Source organism: Rhinolophus sinicus, linkage group LG11, assembly GCF_036562045.2.
Source record: "Rhinolophus sinicus isolate RSC01 linkage group LG11, ASM3656204v1, whole genome shotgun sequence".
NCBI classification, from domain to species: domain Eukaryota; kingdom Metazoa; phylum Chordata; class Mammalia; order Chiroptera; family Rhinolophidae; genus Rhinolophus; species Rhinolophus sinicus.
In genome coordinates, this window is record NC_133760.1 from 55,612,193 (window position 1) to 55,631,201 (window position 19,009).

Consider the following 19,009-nt stretch of genomic DNA (forward strand, 5'->3'; position numbering starts at 1 on the left):
CTCTGGTAGCAACTATTCAGCAACAGAGGAAACATATTGGAGTAATATGGAAAAAAAAAAAAAAAATCCCTGAAAGTAACCATCATCTTTTGGATTTGCAAACAAGACAGCCTGCCAAACACACGCTGATTGAAAGTTATTTTTTATGTGTGCATTTTTTTTTTTTACCCATTAGAAAATGCTTTCCATAAAATTATTGGCGAAGGAACAAAACAATTATGTTTATGCAGGTGAAAGTGAAATAAAGGGTGGAATAATTAAACTTAGGCCATTAAAACAGACTGTTGCCCGAAATACCCAGACTAGGTATAAATATTTGAGTTATCATCTTTAAGTGAAATTACTTCAAGGGATTACTTGAAAAGTATATATTTAGTTTTACTTGGCTTTTTGTTGCTATTCAACAGCTTGATGCTAGATATTTGTTAACTTAAATTATCACTTTATCTGCTTGTTTCTCACTTTTTTTTTCTTACTGCCTGACCTTAAGAAATAGCAACTATATTTTTAGTCACCATTTTCCTTACACCACTTCCTTCTTCTTTATCCTTAGATTTATCTGATATCTCAACATGTTACTTTGCTTTTGGAACATCTGTCACTTCTTTATTGTTTTTTTTTATGAGCACAGGGTACTAGCATGTTGATGTGTTTAGGAAAAAAGCCAAATTTATTTCAAGTACCAACTCCGCCACTTTAATCTTAGAATATTGGTATAATCTTTATAAGCTTTGGCTTTCTCCTTATAGAAGGGGAATTTGTTGTCACAATTATGTGAAGTAAATATACATCAAGCACCTAATACCTGTCCCAGAGTGTCCCTTAGTTACTGTCAGTTATGTTGTGCTAGTTGTTTTTCATGAAACAACATTCTCCTGGTTGACGTTCTATTTCTTTCATAGTCCTTCAGGCTCCTTCCAGACTTGAAGCCGTCTCCTCCCATCTCCTTCAATGGCCATTCCAAATGTTTCAATTCATTTTCCTTACGATACACTCTCTTTGGCTATTTAGCCTTTTTTTTTTTTAACTTTCATCTTTCTGAGTATACTTATTGACTTCTCATTAAAGGTGGGGAGGAGTGGGTTGAACAAGGCATAGACAGAAAATCAACACTGATAATCATATATATAAAACAGTACTTTCCATTTTTCAAATACCACTAGCCTGGGTTTACTCTATCCAGTAGAGATGGTATCTGTCCTGTCTGAGTTTTCCACAAAATCAGGAAGCAGGAGAGCTGGGACTAGAATTCTCTTACCATATTCAATTCTACCCTGCACTCAGACAAGTTCTAAGCATTCACTTATTATATAGTTGACCTCTTAGGGGTATTGTATTTTTCTTTTAACAATAGTTAACCTATTGTTCTTGAGGAACTCTCCTCCTGTGATTCCAGGACATCAAACTATCTTAGATTTTTTTCTTACCTAACTGTCCATTCCCTCTCTATCTTCTTGTGGGCTTTTCTTCTTCTTCCCCAATTCTGAAAAGATGAGCTACCTTGTGGCTTGGCTTGGGGCGTTTCTCTGTCCATCCATTCTTACTCACTGAAGTGATGTAATCCCATGACTCCCAATACCACCCGTGTGCTGATGGCACCAAGTATGTAGCTCCAGCCATCATTCTGCTCTGAGCTCTAGACTCATATCCCTGACTGACAACTTCACTTCTCCACAGAAATATCCAGCAGACATCGAAAATGCAGCAGGCCCCAAAACAGAACTGGGCTCTCTGCAAATTCTTCCTCCCATTAATTTCCACATTAGCCAAAGGGGCTACCATGTATCGAGGTAATCAAGTCAGGAACCTACAATTCAGCCTAGATTACTACCGTGATTTCACACGTCACACAGAATCTACTGTCATGGTGTGATAGTTCTACCTTTTAAGTATTTCTCAAATCCTGTAACCTCTCTCTAAGTCCACTGCTGTCACTTTAGTTAAAACTATCATTATCTTATAACTGGATTATGTAATATGAGGTATGACAATTAAGTTTGCAAATTCATCCTAGAAAAAAGTGCTACATACATAGATTCTAACTTGTATCCTTTCCCCACTGTTGCCTGACTATAATCCCACTCTATATCTATTATCTGTTATATCCACCCATCCATCCATCCATCCATCCATCCATCCATCCATCCATCCATCCACTCACCCACCCACGCATCCATCCAATCTATTATCTACGTAGTAGCCAGGAGAACATTTAAAAATCAGATCGTGGACCTACCTGAGAAGAAATCCTTCAATGAGTTTCAATCCTAACGTCTTATCATAGCTTATTATACCTCCCATCATCAGGCGTCTGTCTACCTCTACAAACTCAGTTCTTCCTTCTTGCCTCCCCTCCTTTTTTACGTTCCTTGAACAGTCAAGGACTTTCAAGTTGTAGAGTCTTTGTACTTTAGGTTTTTCCTATCCCAGCTTGACTGTTTATCATTTATACCTGAATCTAAATTAAATACCTTTACTCACTACCATATAGTTTTGTTTATTTCCTTGATAGTTTTTATTATAATCTATAAATATTTTATGTATTCATTTACTACCTCTCATCTCTCAGAACATTAGTACAATGAAAGCACTCTGTTTATAACCTGAGGACTTAGCACACACTAGGTCCCTAATACGTAACCTTGACTGCTCCAGGGAAGGACTGTACGTAGGTGTATGTGTGAATGTGTATGTGAGGTGTCTACATGTGTCTGTGCGTATTTGCAATCTGCAGATAACACTAAAATCAGGGATGAGAGGAACATTACAGAGGACTGTGATATTTCCGCTCTTCATAATTTCTCTCTTTTATGGTTCTCATACTACAGTGTGTGACTTTTTCCTGGAGATCAAAGCGCAGGGTAATGGGAGGGAGGTGAAGGCAGTAGCGGGAAAGCTGGCCTCCTCCGTGGAAGTTGAGTGGCATCTTAGCTGTCATCAGCTGCACGATGAGAAGAGGCCCAGTCAGGAGCTGGTGACAGCTAGAAGGAGCACTCGAGGAGGAGACAACCTTCCGGGTGGATGACTCAGAGAAGATGCCAGAGAATTCTGATTCCCACTCCCCACAGGAGAAGCTGAAATGTGGTGGGAGAAACGTGTTGGGTTCTGACGCCCTTTCTTGCCAGGCTTGTCCCTTCAGTCACATCTTGTTTTGTCTCTCAACGCATACCTCTCAGAACACTTTTTGAGAACTAACAGATGGCAGTTATGGCTCTTTTCCACTCTAAAATTCTATTTTCTTTCACCATTAATGTAGTTAATTAAGTGTTCTGAACACTTGTACCTAATAGGGGCAACACATTATTTTTACCATTTAGATAATTATCCGCTGCCTCTTGCCAAGCTCACACAAAGACACTTAATTTATGTTTCTGCCTGTTGCTGATACAAATGGCAGGAACAAGTTATAGTCAAGCAAGGTACAACAGAGTTCTAATAGTGAGAAAAATAGAGTTTGGAGTTTGTATGCAAAAAAAATAATAAAACAGTTTAGATAATACAGACGAGTGCTTACTGGGAGAATTAATTCATTGTATGGTTAGTTCTGACTAGAGATAGATCAACAATGCCTCTTTATTGTTTTGAAGTACAAAAATGTCACAAGGAAAACAGTGAAAAGTGAAATAAAAGGGCGGGGTCTGGGAATTTTCAAAGTATATCCATAGTGGGAAAGGAAAAGAAGAGACGCATAGAGCAAAACGATAAAGAAAAACTCAGAAGTGGACCTAAAAGGAAGCTCAGGAATCAAGATATCTAAACATGCGATTTAGTGCAGGAGAAAACGGTGTCTGCAGAGCGGAGGGAGGCCTGGACTCCCCCTCAGGACACGCCAATGTGGATTATATCAAAGGCTCTTCTTCTGATCAGGGCTCTCAGTTGGGACTAGGGACATTTTGGGCCAAACACATCCTTGTTGGGCAGGGGTGGGGGTTGTCCGGTCCTTGTGGGATACCGAGAGGGTGTTTATCTATCATCCATCCTCTGTTTACCAGTAGCACACACATACACACAAACCCTAAGGTGTGACAACCACAAATATCCAGATATTACCAAATAACGTCTAGGGGTCAAAATCACCCCCAGTTAAGAATGAGTGCTTTAAAGAATCGATGTCTCGAGATTTCGTCTCCCCACTTCCCTGTATTAATACCCATGGTTTTATTAAGAGGGTGAAAAGGAGATCAGAAAAGCGAGGCACCATTATTTTATGCACCATTGAGTCAGCTCCCACTCCTGGGGACCCTGTGAATGCGGCATGACCACAGTGCCCTTTCTTCAACAGCTCCACTCAGCTCCTGTAAACTCCTGCCCACGGCTCCTTATACAGAGTTAATCCACTTCATATATTTTGTTGCTTAATAGTAAATATTGAAATGTCTGAGAGAAGGGGATGAAAGAAGCCACGCACTTTATAAAAGTTCAGGATGAGCTATAATTCTTCATTGCTTAATTCCACATCATCTTACTGATTAAACCTTTCTATTGTAAATCATTCAAACATGGCAAATGGAGACATTATAGTACTCGATTAGAAATAGAATTATTGAACTAAGGTTCTTCATTAAATATTAACGTGTGTTTTTTTTTAAGTATGCATACACACCTACACATTTCCACACGTTCAGATGATAGCAGCTGGAGATGGACTCATTTACAGCAACAGACCTCATGTTATTTAATTATTTTTCCCCCATAGTGATGCCCATGGGATGTTCTACGTAATAAATTGCACTGTGTATTACTGAACTGCTCCAGGCAGTCAAATACTATGTAAAGATATAGAGCACCCTCTTTTTCTTGCAGCTTCCTAAAGGAAGTATTTCTTATAGAGACAATCAAGGGTTTTAGTTCCCTCATCAAGCTTCTTATGAACAAACCATTTGCTATGTGTGCCTATGGCACTGATTATGCTGCATGAAATAGCTCTTTGGGTAGAAACCTACCGGCCAATGAATCCACATGTATGATCCAGATTTCACACTTTCCTGTAGAGCATTGCGTGATAAAGAATATAGGAAAAGAGAGAGACTGTATTAGCTCTCCTCTTCCCAGCGTAGCTGAATAATGTGTGCTGGAAGCACAACACTTATGTGCTGTGTTGTCTCACGTGGACCTCAGATAAAGGTGCCTGTGCGGGGCTGGGATGGGAGGATGATGGGGGCGCCATTTCTTCCTCCATGTCCCACGGTACAGTTTCTCCCATGAAGCTACTCTGAAGTGTATGTTTTATTGTTTAATTATCTAACAGAGAAAGTGTTACTGCCTGCAGTTACCAAATGGAAGGAGGCAGAGACAACATGATCGTGTGATCACCTAACACACGATTTCCCTTGACAAAGCAAGTGAGACTGGGCTCTTACAACTAATGGAGAGTCTCTGTTTGAAGCAAGTGTAGAACTGACAGGAGATCGGGGGCCTTAAAACAAACAAACAAACAAACAAACAAACAAATCAATAAAACAACTTTGATTCCCTTATTGTCCCCTGGTGTTATCATGTTGAACGTTTTCCCAAGCCTGAAGAAAAGAATAAAGCTAAATGAATTTGAATCATACACATTTCTTTTTTTCTTTTTTCTTTTTTTTTGTATTCTGTGTGGAAAAATGAATAGAAAGGGAATATGACTAATTTCAAGGTTTTCCTTCATTCCATGCTCCTGAGAATACATTTTTTTTGGCAAACGTATAGATGTTTTTATTTTATTCATATAATAGTTTACTCAGTACAGCTCTAGGCTTCAATATCTTAAAAAATAACTCTTCTTACTATAAAAGCATCACATTAAAATTCAGGTCCTGATCAATTTCACACACATTAGCCTCCTACAGTTTTAGCAATTATTTCCTCCTAGATACTTGCTTCTCTCATTTCACAATGAATTTGGTTCGTATAAATTGATGAAGACAACAGAATTACAAAGTTAGGGTTTATAACATCTTGGTATCAGTTCATTAAAAAAATCAATCAACTGAGTATTTGGAAAGATGCCACACTGCACTAGACTCAGAGGTAGACAGGCAGAAATAAGAACTAGATAATTGTCCTCACAAAGCTTTACGAGACTAAGCATTTTCAACCAGAGTAGGCTAATGGCTGAACAGTGTAAGAGACAGTATCCAACAATAAACGTATCAACAATAAACGCTGATTTAAAATTTTAGAAGGACTCGTGGTCACCATGGGATGAGTGTTCAGACTTCTTGGGGAGGACGCATGGTACGTGCTCTTAAAAATCTGGGGCTTCCTGGAAGAATTTTCAATGAGCATACGATACAATGGAAATGTCATTTTGGCATTTTAATCAGGGAATTTGTGGCGTGGACTTGTTTAGAGAGGCAGGAGGCACAGAGAAGAGCAAGGACACTGCAATTGTCCAAGCATAGACCAACAACAGCAACACCAAAAATTAACAAACAAATGAAGATGAACATACCGATCATCTATTCTCTGCCAAGTGTTGTGATGAGTGTTAGGCGCACAGAGATGCGTGAGTCATGATAATGGAGGAATTTACAATTTAAGGTGAAATAAAGAAACATAATTATTGTTCAAGATATGAGATGCTATTCTAGGGGATGGTAGATTGTTCCCTGGGGTTTTCAAAAGGAAATGATACTAACTTGATACCAAATGATACGAAAACTGGATCTTGAAGGATGAGCAGGAGTTCACCAGGGTGGCCTCCAGAGGAAGAGACTCTTGGCAGAGGGTGGGAAGTAGTCAGAGTCCATGGTGTGAAGCAGGAACAACAAGGGCCACACGCTCCAGTTGGGCTCAATTTGTGCAGGCTCTTGTATGCCGTGCTTAGAAATCAGAACTTATCTTTTAGGTAATGGGGGAGGGGAATCAAAGTATTTTCCTTACATTTTAGAAATGAAAACTTGGATAATGGAGAGAGAAATGAGAAGCAATAAGAGATTATCTAAAAGGCTCCTCGGTGAATCCCAAGGAGACATGATAAGGACACCGCTGGTGTTGGGTGCTGAAGTCAGCCAATCTTCAGACACATCGTATTCAATAATACTCAGTCCTGCGTAAATGGAAGCCAGTGTGTTGAATGCATGTGAGAGGCAATCCAGTAGCGTGCGAGAGGACTGACTTTACACTCCAGTTTTCTAGACTCCTTTGCAAACTAGTCTGGATGAGTTATTCTGTCTCCATGCCTCTGTTTCTTCCTCTATACAATGGAGGTGGTAATGGTCTTTACCCCAAGGAGTTACTGAATTAAATGACTTAATACATGTGTGCACAGTATATCTTTGTTTACAGTGACTGGAACAGAATGAGACTCAATCAGTGTTAGCCAGTGGGCAATCCGGCTCCAGAGTCCGAGCTTGCATCTACTACACCATAAAAATAGGACAATGATTGGAAGGAAACATTCTTTCTGTCAACTCAGATGGCCTTGATTAGCTTTTCGAAGTTTTTGAAGTAGGATAAGGAAACGATGGATAGATAAGGCCCCTCAAAAGAGCAGATGGTATCTGCTAAATCATCACATGTGACAGGCAAAAAGGAGAACAAAATTTGATTTTCTCAAGGTTTCGAACTTGGGTCACTAGAAGAATGACTTCACGATTGCTATACATGAGTGAGGAAGAAGGTTTGATACCTAACTCACAAGATAAGTTATGTAAAGGATTTAGCACAGTGACAGTCACCGTGTAGCATTGAATGGCCATCAGGGGTCATCAGCGTCACCATCACTATCTCAGGGCTAGATGAGAAACGCCAGGATGGCCCCGAGGGCTCATTCCTTCCAAACTTTTAGTTCCTGGGTGGGTGGAGAGCTGGCTGAGCGGACCTGAGCCAGCACAATGCAGGAGCTCCCTGCAATCAGCCACCGGGCTCTGGGGCCTCCCTTTTGTAACAAGGCTGCTGTTCTGACTCATGTCCTGTAATGATGTAGAGAACCAAAAGTACAGGCTCCTCTCTGCTGGCATCTTGGCCATGGTGTCAGCTGACCATCTACGCCCAGCCAAAGCGAAGAGCTTGGGGGACTCTGTGCACACCACTATTTCTCTGCTTGTAGCTGCCCCCTCCCCCCAGCCCCCATTAACAGTGTGTTCCACCTGCACACCTAGACGCAATAGGAATTGGATGACAATGAAGGCAGCCTGAGGTTGGGACTTGGCGTGGGTCTGCACAAGGCCTCCTGACAGAGGATTTCAGGTTGGGAGATGGTTGGAACTCAAGCCCAATGGGTAGGCGATATTTGTAGGGGATAAGAGGCTGCAGCCGAGACTCAAGTCAGCAACTTCAGGGTTCAACATAAAAAAGCAGAGAACTGGAATGAGGGGGGAGGAAGAGAGCTGGGAAATCGGAGAGAGCAGTTCTCCAGTATGTAAGCAAGGCACTGTCCACACAGGGATACGTCCGGGGCAGCAAGATCCCAGCCTCTGAACAGAGCTCAGCGATAGGGTTCCAACCTCTGAACAGGTCCCAGAAAGGCTGGAAGCAGTAGAGGAAAGACTGGATGTACTGGAAGAAACACTGGCAGATTAGCGACATCCTTTAGAAAGCATCACACCCTATGAAGTGCTACAGCAGAGATCCAGGCAGAACTTGGCTTATGGAAAATAGACTCTAGGGCATAAGAGGGGGAAGTGGTGGGGCTCAGAAATAACTGTAGGAATCCCGTTATCAGAAGTAGGGTTTGTGGTTGGGGTAATGTGTCAGGATAAAAAAAAAAATCATAAAATTGAGTTATGATTAGAGATTGGGCCATGCCTATCGTTATTTCCTGACACAATGTTACCAAAGGTAAATACTTTCTAAGCAGTATTGGCTCCCCTAGAATTTTCTTACGAGCTTTTACGAGCAAAGGAAAGACACTAAGATGTCTACTCATATGTGGGAAACATCTCAGCAGGTATCGGGGGAGTCATTCTTTAGGCCGCTCTCAAGGCAATTTCAGAGGTTCCCAAGTAGCTTTCTAGAACCTGCAGGACCCCAGGCCCGAGGAGGTTCATCTCCACAGCAAATTACACTGAAGCAACAGGTAGCCCTATCTTCACACATGGGAGAACTCACATTGCTGAAACACCATCAAAGAAAAAAGAAACGGTGGTGACAGTGCACTGTGCTATGTCACTGTCTGAAATCCCAGGTCCACGTCATTCCCCAGGTTAATTCTCATCACGAGATTCACAGGGGGCATGGAGGTCGGGGGAAGCTTCTGATCCCATGACTTCGTGTTTTTCTGATTATGAAGGCAGCCAACCTCTGACTGCTCTAGGCCAACACCACTTATTTCTCATGTTGTTAAGGATGTAAAGCAATATTATATGCTCAATGGCCAAAGTAGCTAACGTTGATGTGATGGTTAATTTTGTGTCAACTCGACTGAGCCACAGGGGGTCCAGAAGTTTGGTTCAACGTTCTCCTGGGTATGTGTGTGAGGGCGCTTCTGGATGAGAAGAACGTTTGAATCAGTGAATTGAATAAAACACGTTTGTCTCCCCTGTATGGGGGGGGGGAGGTCTCATCCTATTTGAAGGCCAGAACAGAACACAAAGGGGAGGAAGGTACGAGTCCCTCTCTCTGCCTGTCCTTGGAGCTCCGACCAATCTTCTCCTGCCTTTAGACTCCACCTAACACACCAGTTCTTCTTCGTTCTCCAACCTACTGGCTTTCAGACCAGATCTCACACCATCGACTCTCCTGGATCTCCACCTGCCAAATGCAGATTTCGTCTCCATCATAATTGCGTGAGTCCAATCCTTGCAACAAATCTCTTTCTCTCTCTATACACATCCTATCGTTCTGTTTCTCTGGAGACCCCGTAATACAGTTGACTTATTATCTCTCTGCTATATAGACCTACATTGCTTCACTGTACCACTTGCTCATCTGTCAGTTAGAGAAGTTGCAGCCCTTAAACTATATGAGAGATGCAGATGACAGGTCTCCCCGTAAATCTAATGTGCTCCTGTGCCCTCCCTTTTTTTTGTTTTGGCCGCATCTTCAACTACATCCATATAAGTTTGGGGTTCCTGAGCTGTGTTCTTTGCCAGGCTGGCATAATTCATTTTTATTTTCATAGTTAGTTTGCAGTAGTGATGTCTGATTTTTTTTTTTCCTCTTTGGCTAGTTTGTCTGTACAGTAAATTGAAGTTTTTGATACATGATTTGGTCTCTACTGGGAGTCTGTGCCTCCATTTTATCTACCTAAGTTTACTAAATTTTATCTTCTCCTTGCAATTCTTAAAAATTATTATACACATATATACACAATCATGTTTTATTCATCTTCCCCGAAAAAGGTATAAGATATTTTAAAAGGCCCAGAAACCTTGTAGAAACTAGAGTGAGGATACTATCCTGGAGTGTGATTATAAATTAAAATGTCCCCTTTTCTTCCAAAAGAATAAGTCAATATCTAATATCACAAAACTTTTCCCCAGCCTCTTTTTTCTTTCATGTTGAAATATAATGCTTCTCTTGATGTGAAAATGCACCGGTATGCTCAGAAGTATAATTAAAGGTAGATTTCCACTCAGCTTGCATGATGACAGTATATCCACATTAGGGATTGAAATATAATAAAAAGTCAGTTAGGTGAAGCTACCCAGAAGTGATATACTGTTCACTCAAAGGCTTTCAGTTGGCACCATGTGGCTCTCACAGCAAATCTATTTGTGAATTCGGGAGAGTAAAATAAGTGAACTGCGTTGTAGAAATGTCCGACGTTATCTACATTTGTACCTATATGTCTACATCCATCTCACTTTTGGCTGTTACTAAACAAGAGGAGATATGCAGCCCAAGCACAAATGTAGACTCCTAATTAAAATGAGAACAGTGCTCTAAAAATGGACCTTCCTTAGGCTCCGCTTCCCCTAGGAATCCAGAGCCACGTTTTGTCTTCAGCATCTTAAAATGATGGGTTTCTGAGTTTTCCCTGAACACATTCGATATCTAGAAGTCCCTCAAAAACTAAGGCAATCTACAAATTAATTTTTAGCTACTGTTTCAGTAGAAATAGATGTACATTATTTGGGAATAAAAAGATTTGTAACCATTGATGCATCATTAAGAGAGAAAAATAAAATCTGTTTTTTGATCACTAGCTACACTTTTAAGGGAAAACGCCTCTATCTATCAATCCTGAAAAAAAAATGTGTTTCAAATTACGCGGAAGACATATCATTTGTTCAAAATTAGTTACGTATACTCTCAAATAAAAGCTCATAGACTCAACCCCCAAATTTCTGCATCTGAATATAAAATGCTCCATTTGTTATATAAATGTCATTAAGGAAATTACGCTGGAGCTGATGTTTTAAGAATAAACTTTTAAAAAATCGATTATATATTGTATATGCTTCTATCTAAGTAGGAAAACTAGAATTTTTAAATTGATATAGTTTACTCTTGCAATGTCCACTCATGATATTGTTAAGCATTACACTTTTACAGAATATCTTACCCTTAATTATTGTACATATACCTTTTTTGTTGTTGTCTAACAGTAATAAATGGCTTATTGGAGTAAATTTGGAAATTAGGGAAAATGTGTTAAGAAGTTAGTCATATATTGATAACCCACCAATTAGTCCCCTGAGAGGAATAAGCCACTTCCCGTAACACACCCAAGTGGAATTGAAGGTTTACCAAGAAAATTGTACTAGAAAACCAAAAATAAGGCCGCGGAAAGATTTTCTTTGGAGATAGAAATACACAGATACTGTTTGCTATGTTTGCTGAGTGCAGTTTTCTGACATACTGTGGGTGCTGAAAAGTCATTCTAAAATTGAATCAGTGTCTCCATAAACAAAACAAGGAGGTCTGAATACCTCAGCTTAGCAAACAGTTGATTTAGGAGCAGGGCAGACTCTGAATGATTTTTCTAAAAGGCTTTGTTTATATGGATACAAATTGATTTTTTTTCAATAGGTAAGAAAAGTTATTAATAGAATTAACTTTCCTTCCACTGTATAAATGCGGAATCACATTTTCTGACCTTATTGTGGGCAGATCACAACTTTAGAGTATTATTCTAAACATCTATTTGTGATTTAGTGGCATAAAATTGAGGTATTTGGCAATAAAAACCTCATTTCAAATGATGGGTAGGTGTTTTTTTTCCCGACTATACATCAAACAATAATTCACATGAAATATTTTCTTACTGCTATTATAATATTATAAATCTGTTCATGAAAGATACTTTCAGTTTTATAATATGGAGTATTGGAGTAAATGACTCCAGGCCACTAGAACTTTAAAAAATTCCAAGTCTTCAATTGAGAAGATAAAATTGTAGGTCAGTGTTTTCCAAACTTGTGCGTCCTGACTTTGTTTTAGGTCATACAATCATTTAGTGGGCCATGGCAATTTGTTTAGTGGAAAAGGAAAAGAAAAGAAAATATCAAAATAATCAGAGAGCATCTAAAGTAGCAAGGTAAGTTTTATTTCATGAAACTTTGTTTCAGTAGGTATTGGGTGGGATAGAACCTGTTTTCATACTGTGTTTTGATCAAAATCATTTAAGCATCCAGATGACATTATGCTAGATGAAATAAGCCACCTATAGAAAGCTAAGAACTCTTATGATCTCACATGCAGAATCTGAATAAGCCAAATTCACAGAATCTGAGAGCAGAGGCGGGGGGGGGGGTTGTCAGGGCTGGGGGTAGGGGAAATAGGGAGGTGCTGATCAAAGGGTACAAACTTTCAGTTATGACCAGAAAAAGTTCTGGGGAATCTAATGTATAATATGATGATCACAGTTAATAATACTGTGATTGTATACATGAAATTTGCTGAGAGAGATCTTAAGGGTCTTCATCACACACACATATAAAAGTAAACTAGATAAGATGATAAATGGGTTAATTAACTTGATTGTGGTAATTGTTTCAATGTACACATATATTAAATGATATAGCTAAAAAAATCACATTGTACAACCTAAATATATGTAATTTTAATTTGTTAATCATGCCTCAAAAAAAGCTGGAAAACAATTTTAAAAACCCCAAATCATTTTAAAAGCACAGTTCTAGGTCTACCTTCTCTAGGGTTCTGAATATAAAAGTTAAAATAAAAATTATCATCACAGTGAACAATGTTATCCATTTAATCCTTTTTGTACCTGCTTTTTTTTCCCCTTCCACCACTATTCCACATTAAAGGCAATGCATAAATACGTATTCACCAGTCAGTAACGATTATTCAATATAGAAATAAATATAGTGAAATGCTTTATAAAAGTTGGTATTGCGACTTCCTTCAGCAAGAGGTGGTCTGTTAGTGAGCACCAGTGCAAAGGCCACCGTATTGAAGGTGACAAGCATTCCTCGAGCACTTCCTGTTACAGGCGCTGTTCTAAGTGCTAGAGATAGAATAGGCCTGGCCTCTGTCCTCAGAGAGCTGACAGCATAGAGGGCACATGAGATGGACGCAGATAACACGTATTAGAAACGGTGCCCGGGTCCGCACACGGTGTCACGAGTGCACCGGGGATGTTTAGAAATCAGAGCCCGCCGTCTGCCATTGAGCACTCTTTCATGGACTTCCTCTCTCAGTATTCTGTTCGTCTAGACAAGGTACTCCTCAAATATTAGTTTCCTCTCTGTCTTCTAAGTTATCCCTTACAAAATAAAAACCACCATTGCAAGGACCACCTAGAGAATTTTGGTGAAAATTTTACTATCAGTCCCATACCATGCCAAATTTTTGTTTAGAACACCCCTCTTTGCAATTTCAGCCTTCTTTGTACCCTATTACTCAAGGAATATCACAAGATTGCTCAGTTGGTTCAGATAACAACAATGTCACCTAAGGCTCAGTTTATCATACTGCTCTGATGTCAAGTTTAAAAAGGACCCGACTTAGCCAGGTCAGTCTTCCCTAGTTGATATTTACGTTTTGTGCTCACCCTTGTTTTTCGCCTTTTTTCCCCTGACAATTTGCATATATTTAGTAAGATCACTTTAAAAATTTTTATTCAGGCAGTCTGAATATACCTTTAAAGTTGTAATTAAATTAATATTACCCTATTACTAACAGGAAAAGATATTTGAATGCCTATGAAGTCAAAAGATACCAGATGCTCCTATGTTAGTAAAATAAACATTCTTTGTTTTTAAACATAAAATATTCACCTAGAGGAATATCTGTGTCTCTATCAGACAAGAACACGCATTGATAAGAAACAGAAGATCAGCCTCTACCGAATTTCCTGCTTGTCCAGCCCTCATCTTTGCAGAAAGGTCCCAGGTTTCCATTATCTGTCAGCACTCAGAGCAACCAAGAAAGAATCTCCAAAGTCTACATCCAAACATAACCACCAGCATGTCACGCAAACAGAGCAAAACAAAGCAAACACAACTCTCTGTGAAAACCACACTAGCAGGGTCAGGAGCAAACATCAAACAGAGTCCACTGACCTGAGGAAATGTCTATTTGGCTCATCTTGGTCTGCGTGACGTTGATGTGGACGCTGACTTTGCTTTCGCTGAGGTCAATCTCCACGTTGCCCAGATTATCTGCAAAGTGACTGAAAAGCAGGAGGCCATTGGGGTTCCAAGTCCTGAACTGGAAACTGACCGCAAACAGGTCTTGGTTGAGCCGCCCCGGCACCTCCAGGTAACTGGTAGCGTTGAAAAACACCGGCACCGTGTAGGGCTCCACGCACGAGAAACTCAAGTTTCCCTGGAAAACAGAAGGGCGTTCTTTGAGGACAGTGCGGAATACAGTCAGCATCCGTGTAAGTCAGCCGAAAGAGCTCCAGTTCCAAACACGTGTTCCAAACAGAGTGTTAGCCTATACCAAACCCTCACGTGCAGTGTGGCGTGGATGCAGCGGCTGGATACCTTGGCATGGATCTACCTGGAATGTGTACTTATTAAGGTGCAGACGTCAGCACCGAGTCAAGGGATGTAACAAGCTCCATCCATCCAGCGGACAGACTGACAGCCAATGTGATGGGCTGAGCCGAAGATGGGCTGTGCATCTCTGTGAGTCTGAGTGTGGACCATGGGACTTTCTGAAGACAGTGAACAGCTGCTGCTCCCCAGGGAGGACGTGTCAGCCGGGGGGGGACGAGCCCCTGCCTCCTTCTGGGGGGCCTATTCAAACACCTGTCAACATCCTGCTCTGGTCTTGGTGGGAACCGTGGCCATTTGGTTGCTATTTATTAAACTGGTATTATGGGTAAATAATCTGGGGTTTTACCACCAGATCTACTCACATGTACATATATGTGCATATATAAACTATTTAGCATCAGCATAATTGTGATTATTTCAGATTATTTTGTTATTTAATTCAAAAATCCCATTTAAATTCTCAAGAACGATGCTTAAACCGTAATGCATTAATGATTATGGAAGCAGTGACATGAACGTACAAAAGGAAAACAACATTTGCAAAATTACTGCTTCTCTTTCATAGTCCGTCTATTTGATACTAAGAAATTTGATTTACCATTCAGATATGCTGAATTTTATATTTCAGGATATGTAAAACTTTATCATTCCTTTTAAAGATCTGAAAATTCACATTTGCTTCCAACTTCTTTTATCCCACCAAATATAATATTTTAAGGAGTCTAATTTCATGATATTGTCAACTGGTCTTTCAATTATTACTATTATTATTTTTTTACATATCACCACATAGCTATATCCCTAGATGCACAGTTCTTCCATTTCAGCATATTAACCATTAAATTTAAGGCAGGCTCTCTCTGAATTAATATTCAAATTAAATTTTCACTGCACCTTCACAGATGATTATTTTTAAATGCATACTTTTACCGATGAAAAGAACTGCCTATCCATAATAATTGAGATGTTCTAACTGACCACATACTTGTGTTGTGGGGATTGTCTCCTGGCAAAATTAAAAGTCTTTTCTGAGTCACGGAGCTGACTCTGGAGTCACTGCATGATGAGGGGATGGGTGTGTGCACGGAGAGGGTACAGCATGACAGCTGAGTCAGTTTCACTGAAATATCAAGACCTGACATCTTTGAAAGCGAATTTCCTACGTAAACATTTGCCTTTGTAGAGCTATTTGATAAACATCCTGTTTGTTTCTGTGCTGCCTAACATTTTAATATGTGTATGTGTTTACTTAAAAGTTTATTCTACATCTGTTCATTCCATTTTCACCAATATAAGTGATTTACGCTTTACTCAGTCTCCTTGCTATTCAAGTTAAAATAATATTTATAACTACAATACATTTCACAGTTACAGTTGATTTGGGAATGAGTCTCAACAGTGAAATTCTTCTTAGTTTTGGGTACCTAATGGACACATGTAAGGACCAACTGAGAGATTCGGGCAGAAACAGTACTTTATCTCTTCTGAAAGGTGCAAATCATGGAAAGAGTATGTATGGTGACGATTTGGATGCTGTACCTTTCTCTCTTAAGCAACAATTTCTGAGAAAACAAAAGGAGCCTGGTGCCTTTTTATACGAAGCTTAAAATAGCATATATATTAACACTGTTCTAGATAAGAAGTAACCCAGCATGGAAGGAGGCTGTGACTCTGGGAGTCACATATTATGAATGCATAACCTGTCTGCCACTCATATTCAGTTACCTTGGAACATAATTCTTCCAGGTGAAATCTGTTTTCTCATCTATAAAATGTTTATGATAATATCTCTCTCGTAGTATTGTTCTCAGGTTGTCATCAATGTAATAAGCCTCGCCGAGTGCCTGTTGCCTATAAATGGACCTATTCCTAGTTGTCTCTACAGTCAATATGCTTGGTGAGATAGCTTTATCAAACTTAGTATACATGCATTATAACTTTTAAGAAAAATAATGATTAAAGAAAAAATTTGCATTCAATTGTTTTATCATCTCATACCCAACTCTGAACTCTGTTTCCTCATGAGGGGATTTCCATTTCTCCAATCATTGTATGAAAACCCTAGGGTCACATGGGGGAAAGGAGGTCCTCAGAGCTCATTGGGAGCACAGCGCCTTCCTTCGTGGTATAACCTACTTCCCGGGGCTCTCAAATATATGGGTCTCTGCAACCCCAGACTGTCCCACACAACAAGCCGGGGCTACAGGAGACCCTGTTCTTGCAGACCCACAGGGAACATGCACGCTGGATTGTCCAGTTCATGTCCTTTAGCGATCCTAAACAGTGTCATGGGGAGGCAGGTGTGCTACAGCGTTCCCTGACTTTGTCTCTCCTTGAAAGAGTTTAAGCTGGAAACTGCTCATCCCAGTGTCAGAAGACGACCGTGTGCTTCCTCGTCGCAGCTTTCACTATCCCACCGTAATCCATCATTATTTAATTGCATACTATTTAGTACGTTGAGAGCCTTGACAAAAAAAAAGTGCCTTTATTTATATATCTGGATGAATTAGGTTCGGAAACATGGGAGCGGATATAATAACGTTCCTGGTTTTAACACCATAAAAATCCTGAATTAAATCACAGACAAGAGGTGGAGAGCCATATATGATGAGACATTTGGAAACACGATACTGGCAATCTAAGGGCTATAGAACTGCGGGGATACAGTCCATCATGGCATATGCCTGTTCCTCTGGTATCAGGAACTCAGAAACACGGGGGCTAAAATTCTGTGCCCCATCGGAAGAGAATGCACTGCCTATTTCAGGCTAATTGAACTGAAAAATCAGTGTATCCAGGATCTACACAGGTAGTAATTGTCAAGTCAGGCTTACACTGTTAAGCCCAGCAGAGGCATGATGAAAAAGGCTGTAATGGTGTTGTCATTCAACAGTACAGAAAAACCAAAGTTCTCTGATCTGTCTATGAACCAACACGTACCACATTTGAGGGCTCCAGCTTCTTCCTTCTCGCGAGATCTGTTATGTTGATACCATTGTAGTTAATGCTTTCCATACAGCCCTTGAAGTTTTTCCGACTGCTGGAACTCGGCTTACCCGAGAAAGGTATGCCTCCAAAGGTTATCTTTGAGGAAAAAGATTAAATATAAACATTCACACTGTATTCGACTTAAAAAAAAAAACAAAACAGAAAAACAACATTCACAATACCTTACACAAGACCATCAATATAGCCAAGGTCAATTGGCTTCATTTCAATCAATACATAAACACATTTTTCTGTCTCCAAAATCTGCTGTATATTAAATTACATTGTTATTTGAAGGGCATAATAGTATCATTAATTATGACAATTAGATTATAACTTCGACAAGAAAATAGCAACAATCCCTTGTATTTTTGCTACCCAAAAGGCATTTCGTATATTTTCCTGAGGATGTTTTAAAAGATTTTATACAGCAAACACAGTTTATTAAGTAATATTAAAAATACATTTTTACATTGATCATTCAAAGACATACTATCAATAGATGCTTCCAGTCCTCAGGAGATAATGAGCTCTCATATATAAGTGGATAAAACTGCAGCCAAAGGCAAAGAATGTTGTGTTTACTCCACATAGACTTATTGTTGTCTAATGACCATTAAAGTAAATCATTCGTGAGACTTACGGTGAATATAGAAAATCATTCAAAAAGTCTCACTGTATCGATTAGGGACATCTTAGAACTTGGAGTCTATAATTTGAGAAGTACAAGCTTACAGATATTATAGGTCATTGAAATCCTAAGGAATAAGGTGAATGCCCCTTCCTCTGCTTCTCTAGCTACCATCACCTATAAAAAGAGAGTACATATTTTCCCATATATCTTTAGTCAAATGACAGTACTATAATATCATTTCTATCTAATACAAAATTATACTTATTTATGTATTGCCAATAATGACATCTGTTGCTAATCATTAATTAGTAGTAAATGAATCTACCAATCATAGTTGTAATACCAAGGTACATAATCTAGATGTTATATGCATCTTAATTATCATTCAGTGTTATCATGATTGATTTTTCTTACAAAGTTTTGAAAATGAAGCAACAATTGGAAGAATCAACATAGTTAAAATGGCCATATTACCCAAAACAATATACAGATTTAATGCAATCCCCATCAAAATCCTAATGGCATTTTTTAAAGACATAGAACAAAAAAA

General features: G+C 39.4%; 1 protein-coding gene across 1 annotated transcript in view; it reads right to left on the bottom strand.

The window, feature by feature from the left end:
* CNTNAP2 (contactin associated protein 2) overlaps positions 1 to 19,009 on the bottom strand; it is a 1,478,782-nt gene that overhangs the window by 749,199 nt on the left and 710,574 nt on the right. Inside the window, exons 7-8 of the mRNA XM_074316028.1 lie at positions 17,778 to 17,921; positions 14,397 to 14,661 (exon numbers count right to left, since the gene is read on the bottom strand). Of these exons, the coding sequence (XP_074172129.1) occupies positions 14,397 to 14,661; positions 17,778 to 17,921 (409 nt within the window). The remainder of the gene's footprint in view (positions 1 to 14,396; positions 14,662 to 17,777; positions 17,922 to 19,009) is intronic.